Genomic DNA, 10,927 nt, shown 5'->3' on the forward strand with positions numbered 1-10,927 from the left:
GGCTATGGTTATGAAGGCAAATAATTTTCAGGACAGTGTGCATCCCCTCCCCTTTTCTAAAAGCAGTTTCATGGCTGGTGCTTGAAATTCCACCCTTGGGGATCCTTTGCTGCACACCTCTCTCCCAAAGTGTGTGTGCTTCAGGGGTAGAGGCTGTGGGGGGAGGGCTCTGTAGAGGGAGGGGAGCATGCCCCTGGGCGGGGTAACACTTTGTTACTGACTTTTTCTTTTTTAAAAAATATGTTTTTATTTTTAAAGAGGCAGGGAGAGGGAGAGAGAGCTAGAAACATCAATGATGAGAGAGAATCATTGATGGGCTGTCCCCCACACTGGGGATGGAGCTGGAACCCAGGCCTGTGTCCCGATGAGGAATCCAACTATGACCTCCTGGTTCATAGGTCACCTGGTTCATTCAACCACTGAGCCACGCCCTGCTGGGCTGTTACTCTTTTTCCAAAAAATGTATCTTTATTGCTGAAAGTATCACAGTTGTCCCCTCTCCCCCAGGAATGACCTCCTCCACCCTGCATCCATTTAGCTCTGGTGGCTTGCAGCTCAGAGGCCAGCAGACACTTGGTGTGTGAGGAGTGCAAAGCGGAGGCTCTCAGATGCCATTTGGAGATCGATATGCGTCCTGCGTAGTTGGGGAAGGGCCTACTGCAGGCTCTGCTGCAGGCTCTGCTCTGGTTTTCTCGCACTTCCAGGAGCAAAGGAAGTTCGAGAATCTCATGTGCCCAGCGATTCACCCAACAGCATTTAAGCTCCGGCTGCGAGCCAGCTCCTGTCGCAGGAGGAGGAATGTGAAGGTGCCCGAGTTCTGGGTCTCTCCCTGGACGGTCTGCAGACGTGTTTCCTCAGCTCCCACTGGCCCAAGGTCCCGCGGATGTCTCGGATATTATTATCTAAATACCAGGATTAACAGCTCATTCCTGAACCCTGAGCCAGAGAGAGATAGCAGTGTCCAGTGTTTTCCAAGGACCTGGGAAAGTGCACATGCCGGGCAGCACGTAGCCGCTAGGGCAGGGGATGTCCGTGTTGCTATGGAAACAGCTCAGGCAGCCTTTCCAGTAACAACCTCTAGGTTGCTTTCTCGGTGCCATTTGTTCCAAGGACACACGTGCATAGCTGTTGCCTTTTTCTCATCTCTGCGAGTTGTTGACAAATGGGGTGGGGAGGGGTTGAGTGGAGCCTGGATAGGAAAGCAGCTGGTGGGAGGTGGGGCGCCCAGCAGACCAGTGGGACAGCGGCGCATGCCCCAGCTCCCAGCCTCTGCCTCTGTGGCTGAAAGAGCCCCTCAGAGCTGATCACATTACACCACACCCACTGCCCACCCCTCTCCCTGCCCCCTCAGGCTGCATGGTATTGAGGAGCAAGGCCAGAAAAAGCAGGGCTCCTGTAATTAAGCCTTGCTCAGTTTCCCAGAAGCGGGAGCAGGAGTCTGGGGACTCCGAGGCTGTGCACCGTAGTTGCAAGAGCATTGGAACTGGAGCCAGGAAGCCTGGATCCTGGTCCTAATCCCCGCACAGTGTGACTTAGGCAAGTCATTTTCATCCTCCTGGCTCAGTTTGCTCACCCAGAAAACAAGAGGACTGACAGAGAGCAATGATTCCTAAGTGTTGCACCAGAGTCATCTGAGAATCTTTATGGAAAAGGCAGGTTTCTAGGCTCAACTCCAGGGAGTCCTATTAAATATGTGTCCCAATTATGCCCCAATTAATTGATTTTCTGTCTAGACTTGGTGGGACAAACGCAGGTGACCAGGAATCAGCAATAAACGTCTATCCCCTGGTACTTCAATGTCTCGACAGCTGAGCCGAACCAGAACACATGACACACAAGACAGAATTAGTATGCAATCACACAGGGTTTATTTACCTACTCCTAGTGGGTCCTAGGCTCCAGCAAAGGCCACCCGGCGATGCACACTGAAGGACAGACGACGAAAACAGAGAGAGACCGGCGGCCGCAGTTGGTTCAGGCTCACACAGCAGAGCAGTCAGGGGCTTGTCTCACGGAGCGACGTGGAGTCCTCCTCTTATCAGGCAGGAGACGTCAACTGAGGATGGTCCCAGGCTTATATAGACGGAAGTAAACAACTTGTGTCCTTATCAGTGTGGGCCAGACGGTGTGCCTTATGCTAGGAGCAGGGCGTTTACACTGTAAGGGCTCAGGGCTTTTACATCAAGACAGTGGGGTGTTCATTAACTTTGGAAGTTACAGAGTATTGGGGTTTCCACACAGCAAATATTTCACACAATAATTATTTCATACATTAGAGGGGTTGTCTCATGACCATAACATTATTATAACAATATGTCTGGGGTGGGCCTAGGAATCTGTATTAAGGTGAATCATTTGGAGATTTGGAGAGTCTGTTGATACACTTGCAATAATTAGAGACACCTTGAGAGCAGTCGCACCAGGACTGTGAACCACTGAATTAGAGGTAAATGTCAAGTACACTCAGATAATTGCAGAGAATATACTAAGAGTATGTTATCTGATTAATCCCAGGCCTTAATGGCCGTAATGCCACTTACCTCATTATGTAATGTCTTTTAGTACAAGAAGAATTGACCATCATTGAAACCCTCTTGGGCAGGCATGACTTCAAGGTGTACTTTGGCATCAGGAATGGACAGGCACTCGTCCAGCCTTTCCAGGGTGACTGTGACCAACCAACTGCCACACCAGTGCTGCAAGAGGTGGGGTGGGGTTGGGTTGGGGGTTTTGGGGAAGGGGGAGAATAGAACTCCTAATACTTTCTCAAAACTTTCTTTCCTTCACTTTAGTAAGTCCATTTCCTCTTGGTCTTTTTGAACTCCTCAAATTTTTATTCATTTATTCAACAAATATTGATTGAATGCATATATGCAGCCAGACTCTGTGCTAGGCACTGGATACAATGAAGAACAGGGTTATAGGCCAAAGATAACATAATGTCACAAATGCTATGAAGGTATCATAGTAATACCTAGGATGGGTTCTTAACCCTGGCTGGCCTGAAATACCTTCTTGCCTTTCTCCTGCCTCTAAGTATGGGCATTCCCCAAGGCTCAGTTTTACATGGACATAACATGGCATTTATTGGCAAAAGGATGCAGCAGAATAAGGTTGACTATGACAAGCACACTGGATGAACTGAGGGAAAGAAGGTGGCCCTGGCAAGAAGAATCTCACAGTTGGTGATGAGAAATTCGGACTGGAGGTCAATCAACATCAAGAAGGTCCAAAGAGCTTGGAAGAGATGAACACCCTGAAAGGCAGGTAGGTGTGTATTCCATGAACCCAGCAGTGGTTCTGTGGGCTCAGCCTCTGGGTTCTGGGGGCATGACTACGGTGATGCCTTGTCCAGAGGAACTGAGAGACCGTACATGACATGCAGGCATGGACACAGACATGGGGCATGAAGGGAATGGGGGAGAGATCAGAGAGATATTCCCTGAGGAAATGATAGTTGAGCTGAGATCCGAAGGATGAATAAGGATTAACTAGACAAGAGAGGAGGAAATTATTCCAAAAGAAGAAGCAAAATGTGGAGGCCCTGTAAAGAAGAGGCTTTCAATGCCTGGTTCCCGAATAGAACCAACGGGCTCTTCTTTTATGGAGAATGAACAAAAGCTTAGGAACCTTACATAACCGTGGGGTGGGCTAGGCCCTGGGAGACATCAGGAGGCCTGAAAAGGGGACAGAATTTGGGAAGGAAGTTTCTTCCTAACCAAAGAGAATATTGATGGTCATTGTGCAGTTGATTTGAGGTTCTTGAGGTGGCCAATTTTTAAATTTCTATTATTTAAAAAATGTTTTTATTGATTTCAGAGAGTAAGGGAGAGGGAGAGAGAGATAGAAACATCAATGATGAGAGAGAATCATTGATCAGCTGCTCCTGCATGTCCCACACTAGTAATCGAGTCCGCAAACTGCGCATGTGCCCTGACCAGGAATCCAACAGTGACCTCCTGGTTCATAGGTTGATGCTCAATCACTGAACCACGCCAGTGGGCGAGGTGGCCAATTTGAAGGGCCCTTCTTCATCCCTTAGGGATAGCTAGGTAGCAGGAAAGAAAAACAGTAGGTACTTGGATATAGTTACATATTTTACTTCCACAAAGGTATATACCTCATAACAGATTGCTATTTTTGTTTTAAACAGTTGATTATCTTTTAATAATTTAATAAGAGAAAAAAGATTTTATTTTTTTTATATATTTACAATTTTTGGTGATCTTCATAACTTCCTGTAGATCTGAATTTTCATTTGGTATCATTTCCCTATTGCTTGAAGAACTTCCTTTAACATTTCTCATGTGTGAATTTACTGATGATAAATTCAGTTTTTATTTACCTAAAATATCTTTATTCCACCTTAAATTTTGAAGGATATTGTCACTGGAAGTAGAATTCTAGTTTGACAGTGTTATTCTTTCAATACTTTACAGATATCGTTCTATTGTCTTCTGGCCTCTCTCATTTCTGGAAAGAAAGTAGCTGTCATTCTTATCATTGATTCTCTCTGATGTAATGTTTTCTCTCCTTTTGCAGCTTTTAAGATTTTCTCTTTCTCTGTGGTTTTCAGAAACTTAACTGACAATATAGTTGTTTTTTCTTTTGTATTTATCATACTTAAGGTTTGCTGACTTTTCTGAGCCTGTAAATTGATGTTTTTAATAAAACTTAGAAAAAATTTTGTTCATATTTTTCAAACCTTCTTTCTGCTCAATTCTCTCTCATATCTTTTTGGGTTTTCAATTGCCTATGTGTTAGACTTCTTATTATCTCACAAAGGAAGAAAACTTTGGTTATCCTCCTATATAATAAAAAGATAATATGCAAATTGACCTTAAGGGCAGAACGACCAGTCGCTATGACATGCACTGACCACCAGGGGGACAGACGCTCAATGCAGGAGCTGCCCTCTGGTGGTCAGTGCGCTTCCACAGGGGGAGTGACGCTCAGCCAGAAGCCAGCTCATGGCTGGCCAGTGCAGCGGTGGTGGCGGGAGCCTCTCCCACCTCCGTGGCAGCACTAAGCCTGGCTTAAGCCATTAGTCGGACATCCCCCGAGGGCTCCCAGGCTGCCAGAGGGATGTCTGACTGCCAGCTTAGGCCTGATCCCTCAGGGAGTGGGCCTAAGCTGGCAGGTGGACATCCCCCGAGGTGTCCCGGACTGTGAGAGGGTGCAGGCCGGGCTGAGGGACCCCCCCCCCCCCGAGTGCATGAGTTTTCACGCACCGGGCCTCTAGTTTTTAAATAATTTTCATCTCTCTCCTGAAACTTCCCATTCTTTCATACATCATATCCACCCAGAGATGCTTTATTATAGTTATCATTGTTATTTTAGAATCCTGTCTTTTAATTCCAACATATGGGTTGCCAATATGTCTGTGTCCATTTACTGTTTTCTCTTGACTATTGGTCACAATTTCCTGCTTCTTCATTAGTCTGATAATTTTTTGTAATATATTCAATATTGGATATTACATTGCAGAGGTGCTGGATTTAGCTATCTTACTCCAAAGAGAGTTGAGTTTTGTCCTAGGTAGCAGTTAAATTACTTTATAATAACACTCAGTTACTATAAATGCTTTGTTTTGGTCCTGTTATGACAGGGCTTAGTTCCCCCTTAACCCTAGGGATTAGCCCTTAGTCTTGGGATATATTTCTTATTCCTAAAATATGGTGCTCATGGGATTTTACTGGAGAAGTAAGGCACTCTAAAGTTGTTTGAAGTTTAAACTTGAACTTAAAACTCAGTCTCCTCAATATTAGACAATTTTTAAAATATCTCCATAGACATTTAGCTGCTCAGTCGTTGCTTTCTGCTGGTTTGCTTAGATTCTTTCCCTGAACATGGTTCGTTCAAAGTCATACAAAGATATGAGGGGGTTTTGCCCAAAGATTTTGGGGTTCCTCCTCTATGACTCCCTTCTTTCCAGGATTTTCACCTTCAATGCCCAATTGCTTTTCAAAACTCTGACCTCTGACTCCTTAGCCCAGCAAGACTGATGCTTTCTACTTGAACTCTATTCCCATACACCACACAGTACAATCCTTAGGGGACACACAGGATAAATATGGATCTTATTCAACACTTTTTTCTTCTTTAAAGGTCAAATTCTCTACAGTCTCTGCCTATTCATCAATGTCTTAAAAAATAAAAAGTTTTGCTAGAACTTTAAATTATCAACAAGAAGATCAATCCAATATCCAAATATATCACTGGGATAGGAATGGATGAAAGGTGAGTTCATTCTTTGCATATGACTTAAAAGGCTGTGCATCCAAAGTTGAAGTGATAAGAATGACTCTAAATGACTCATTTGGAACTCAAGCCAAATATGGCCTTTGCATAGAGCCCAAAACAGTATTCAGAACTGTGATGAAGGAGACCAGTTAGGAGGCTAAGGTCTTTACGTAGGCATATGTTGAAGTCTCATTTTAGAGGGGTGGCAATGGAAACAGTGATGGGTTTTAGCTAGGCAAGTGGACAAACTTGGGGTCTGATTGAATAAGGAGGACAAGGAAGAGAGAAGAGACAGAGAGGACCCTTCAGTTTTAATCTTGGATGGCAAAACAGTAGCACAGCTCTTGAGAAAGGCACAGAAACTGAGAAGAGTTTTTACAGGCAGAGGTGCTGACTGTATCTGTGAATAGTTCACCTGGAGGAGACAGTGTTGGGTCAATTAGGGTAGAGGTGGTGGTCTCTTTGAGGGAGCAGGTGTGGAGAGAGACAAGTGAAGACCCAGGGACTGATTCTTAACAAATATTGGCATTTAGAGGATGGGAGGAGAAAGTGGAACCTTCAGCAGATCTAGAGGAGGGAATGGAGAGGTGAAAGGGGATCTCTAGGAGAACCAATTAAGAAGGAAATTTCAAGAAAAAAGGGGCCTGAAAGCTCAGGAGCCCAAGTTGGGAGGAGGTAAGCATGTGGTCAGTCGTGACTTGGTGAGGGTAATTTTGGAGAGTGGTGAGAACAGAAGTCATCACAGAGGGATAACGAGGAAGTGAAATTATTTGTTTGTTTGTTTGTTTTTGTATCAACAAAACTTTATTTACAAAAGCACCACAATGGATTCGGCACATCAGCAATAGGGAAAAGACAAACTAGCATAACATGCAGCTGATATAATTATCCACATAGAAAATTTATTCTTTTTTCCTTTCTTTTTTCTTTTCTTTTATTATATTTTATTTTTTCCTCCATTCCCATTTATCCTCTCTATACCCTCTTCCACCTCCACCCACCCCCTTATGACCCAGCAATTCCACTTCTGGGAATTTATCTATGAACTTAATTATTTTAAAAAATATTCTCTGGCCCTAGTCGGTTTGGCTAAGTGGTTAGAGCATCAGCCCAAGGACTGAAGGGTCAAGGGTTCGATTCCAATCAAGGGCATGTACCTTGGTTGCAGGCTTAATCCCTGGTGGGAGCGAGCACAGAAGGCAACCAATTGGTGTCTCTCTTACATTTATGTTTCTCTCTCTTTGTCTCTCCCCCTCCCTTCCACTGTCTCTAAAAATCAATGGGAAAAAATATCCTCAGGTGAGGATTAACAACAACAAAAACAGTTCTCTGCCTTTAATGCAATCCTATCCCACATCCTCTACTCATCCAACCCCAGGTCAGGTCCTTAGTTGCCTCCAGTCTTCCCAGAGACTGGTGGTTGCACCTGCTGCCAAGTGGCTTTTATTGGGTAGTCTCAGCCCTCTGGGGATTAACCACCCAGAAGACTTGGCTCTGGGGAGAGAGGGATAAGCATGCTATGTGAGCAGCTTGGCCTTCCCCTGTTTGGAAAATAAATGGTTTCCACCTCAGAATTTTAATTTGGGCTTTGTAAACATTTAGCTAAGATGACAGATAAGACTTAATTACACACCTGTCTTCCCCAAAGCATTTTGAACAAGATTCTCCCAGGGTCCTGATTGGCTGAAGATAAAGCAGAAGGAAGAATTTGTTTCTTTTCTTTTTTTTTTATATTGAAATTATTTTAATTTAGAAACAGAAAACATTTTGGAAAAAAAGAAAGAACACAAAACATGCAGGCAATTTTGCTTTTACTCCATGAGCTTCTCAAATCTGCACTGTCCACCAATCCCCAAGAGGAACCCCTCATCCACAGGCCTTCAGCTACCGACAGTGATGTTATTAATAGGGATGTGGATCAATTTCACGAAAAAGCCAATGAAACCCACTATAGCAAATCCTGTTGCTGTCACCATGGCAATCTTCTGGAATTCTTTTCGGTCGGGTTTGGTGCATCTCTTGACCAGCCGGATGGAATCCTTCACAAACTGCCGACTTGGCTCAACGAACTGCATTACCTGGTCCATGATGCTGCTGTCGCTGCCTCGTCGCCTGGGACTCGTAGCACTGGCAGAATTTGTTTCTTAAGAATCATTTTTTTTCTGCCAAAACCGGTTTGGCTCAGTGGATAGAGCGTCGGCCTGCGGACTCAAGGGTCCCAGGTTCGATTCCGGTCAAGGGCATGTACCTTGGTTGCGGGCACATCCCCAGTAGGGGGTGTGCAAGAGGCAGCTGATCGATGTTTCTCTCTCATCGATGTTTCTAACTCTCTATCCCTCTCTCTTCCTCTCTGTAGAAAATCAATACAATAAAAAAAAAAAAAAAAGAATCATTTTTCCTCTTACAATCTCAGCATTAGCTTTTGGAGCTGGTCTCAGATGGGGTCATCCTGGAGCTTGATGTGGACACAGCAGGCTCTGGCCATTGATATGGTGCCCCAAACTGACAGGTGAAGACAAGGATTAACTGAGTGTGGAGAGAAGTGTGGGCTAAGGAGGGGGGAAGGGAGGATACTCCTTGGGATCTAGTTTGATGAAGAGGCCATTAAACAAGCTAGAGAATATAGGAGGAGTAATGCATTTGGGGGAAGACATCATGACCTCAGTTCTAAAAGTTTGGTGAAGGGCTAATTTGAGATAAAAACTGTTCTTTTGTTTTGATTTCTGTAAACATTATTTGATGTGGTGTAGGTAACTAGTAATAACAGCAATAAGATTTTTAAAGTCTCTTCATAAAATTGGTTAGTAAATACTTAAAAACACACACCCTTCTTTAATAAATTCCAGTCTTTTTTCAGATAAAGGAAAGGATCACTCAACTTAATTCTAGTATAATGACAGCTTCCAACTTCTGGGACCAATAGGGGTCCTACCCCAATCCCTCTACTCCTTCCAAACAATAATGAACACGGAACTTACAGTGGATCTGAGCTGGTCCTGGGCAGGAAGGTGGTTAAAGGGCCCCAGTGGTGAGCTGTGGAAGGCTGGCTGAGGCATAGCGGGTGGGGTAGGTTGGTGTTGCTGTGTGGGGAACTTGCAGAAACAAGCTCAATGTCTGGCATACGGTATGCACTTAATGAATGGTTGTTATTACACTACTTATACACTATTGTTTTACAAAGCATTCTGTATATTGAAAATCCCAGACAATATAAATGTTAGTAGATATGAGAATACAAATGAGTCTATGGTAGCAGGGACCATATCCATGGAGGCAGGGATGGTGGGGATGCAATCACCACCAAATCCACAGGGCCCAGCAAACCATCCAGCACATAGGAAATGCTCAATAAATATTTATTGACTAAGTAAATGAATAAATAAAATCAAGCCAAAGCCATTTATCTCTGCAGAGATATAGTAAAATGTACTGGTTAAAAAAAGATTCCAAACCAGGTGCTGGTGTTCATATTCTGATATTGACTAGCTGGGAGACCCTGTGCAAGCTACCTAACCATTCGGTGCCTTGGTTTGTGCATCTGAAAAAGGGAATGATAGTAAAAGTAACTTCCTCAGCCGAAACCGGTTTGGCTCAGTGGATAGAGCGTCAGCCTGCAGACTGAAAGGTCCCAGGTTCGATTCCGGTAAAGGGCATGTACCTTGGTTGTGGGCACATCCCCAGTAAGGGGTGTGCAGGAGGCAGCTGATCGATGTTTCTAACTCTCTCTCTCTCTCTCTCTCTCTCTCTCTCTCTCTCTCTCTCTCCGCCCTTCCTCTCTGTAAAAAAATCAATAAAATATATTTTTAAAAAAGTAACTTCCTCAAAGGATTGTTGGGAGGTTTAGGTGAATTAATATCTGTGATGTGCCCAGAAGAGTCTCTGGCACAAAGTAAGAGCTATATAGTAGTTTGCTATTATTATGGTATCTTTTAAAAAATATATATATTTTTATTGATTTTTTACAGAGAGGAAGGGAGAGGGATAGAGAGTTAGAAACATCAACGAGAGAGAAAGATTGATCAGCTGCCTCCTGCACATCCCCTACTGGGGATGTGTCTGCAACCAAGGCACATGCCCTTGACCAGAATCGAACCTGGGACCCTTCAGTCCGCAGGCCACGCTCTATCCACTGAGCCAAACCAGTTAGGGCTATTATGGTGTCTCTGAGAAGCGTTTGCTTTTTTGAGAAGAGACTCTCAATGTAGAAGAAGCATTGATGTCTGGGTATAGCCCAAAGAATGAATCAGTAATGACTGAATTCCAGTATCTTTCAAAATATACCAAGAAGGCAATCAGTGTCACCCCCATCCCAGGTCAGATGTTATTGTGTTGAGTCTGAGAAGATTTAGGAAAATCACTGGAGCAAAGAGGGTGGTTCTTGGTTCCAAAGAGCCAGAAAAAAATGCCATCTTCTGTTTCCGAGGGAGGAAACACGTGGGAGAGGGCCACACCAACTCTCTTGTGAGGGTGGGAGGGAGGAGGTGCCTCAGAGTGATGCTGAGTCCATCCACCTCTAATACCGCCTGCACATTCCCGTGGGCCTGAGACTTGAGGAATTTTCTCAGCACTGGGTGGAACCTTGTAGAATTAGAAATGCTTCTTCTCCAGGTTGGGATCTGGAAATGAGGGCATTTTCATTTGATGAGAAGATCATATCTGGCCAATAGCAGAGGTTAGGAGTTAG

General features: G+C 44.3%; 1 protein-coding gene across 1 annotated transcript; it reads right to left on the reverse strand.

The window, feature by feature from the left end:
- Positions 1 to 8,123: 8,123 nt before the first annotated feature.
- On the reverse strand, positions 8,124 to 8,338 carry LOC103291386 (protein transport protein Sec61 subunit gamma-like). The gene has a single exon (XM_008147395.3). It carries the CDS (start codon positions 8,328 to 8,330, stop codon positions 8,124 to 8,126), a length of 207 nt encoding a protein of 68 aa, XP_008145617.2. The 5' UTR covers positions 8,331 to 8,338.
- Positions 8,339 to 10,927: the final 2,589 nt, after the last annotated feature.

This window comes from Eptesicus fuscus, chromosome 16 (assembly GCF_027574615.1).
Source record: "Eptesicus fuscus isolate TK198812 chromosome 16, DD_ASM_mEF_20220401, whole genome shotgun sequence".
NCBI classification, from domain to species: Eukaryota; Metazoa; Chordata; class Mammalia; order Chiroptera; family Vespertilionidae; genus Eptesicus; species Eptesicus fuscus.

Coding starts and splice junctions, on each gene's coding strand:
- LOC103291386 (XM_008147395.3), bottom strand. CDS start 8,330: ATGGACCAGGTAATGCAGTTCGTTGAGCCAAGTCGGCAGTTTGTGAAG.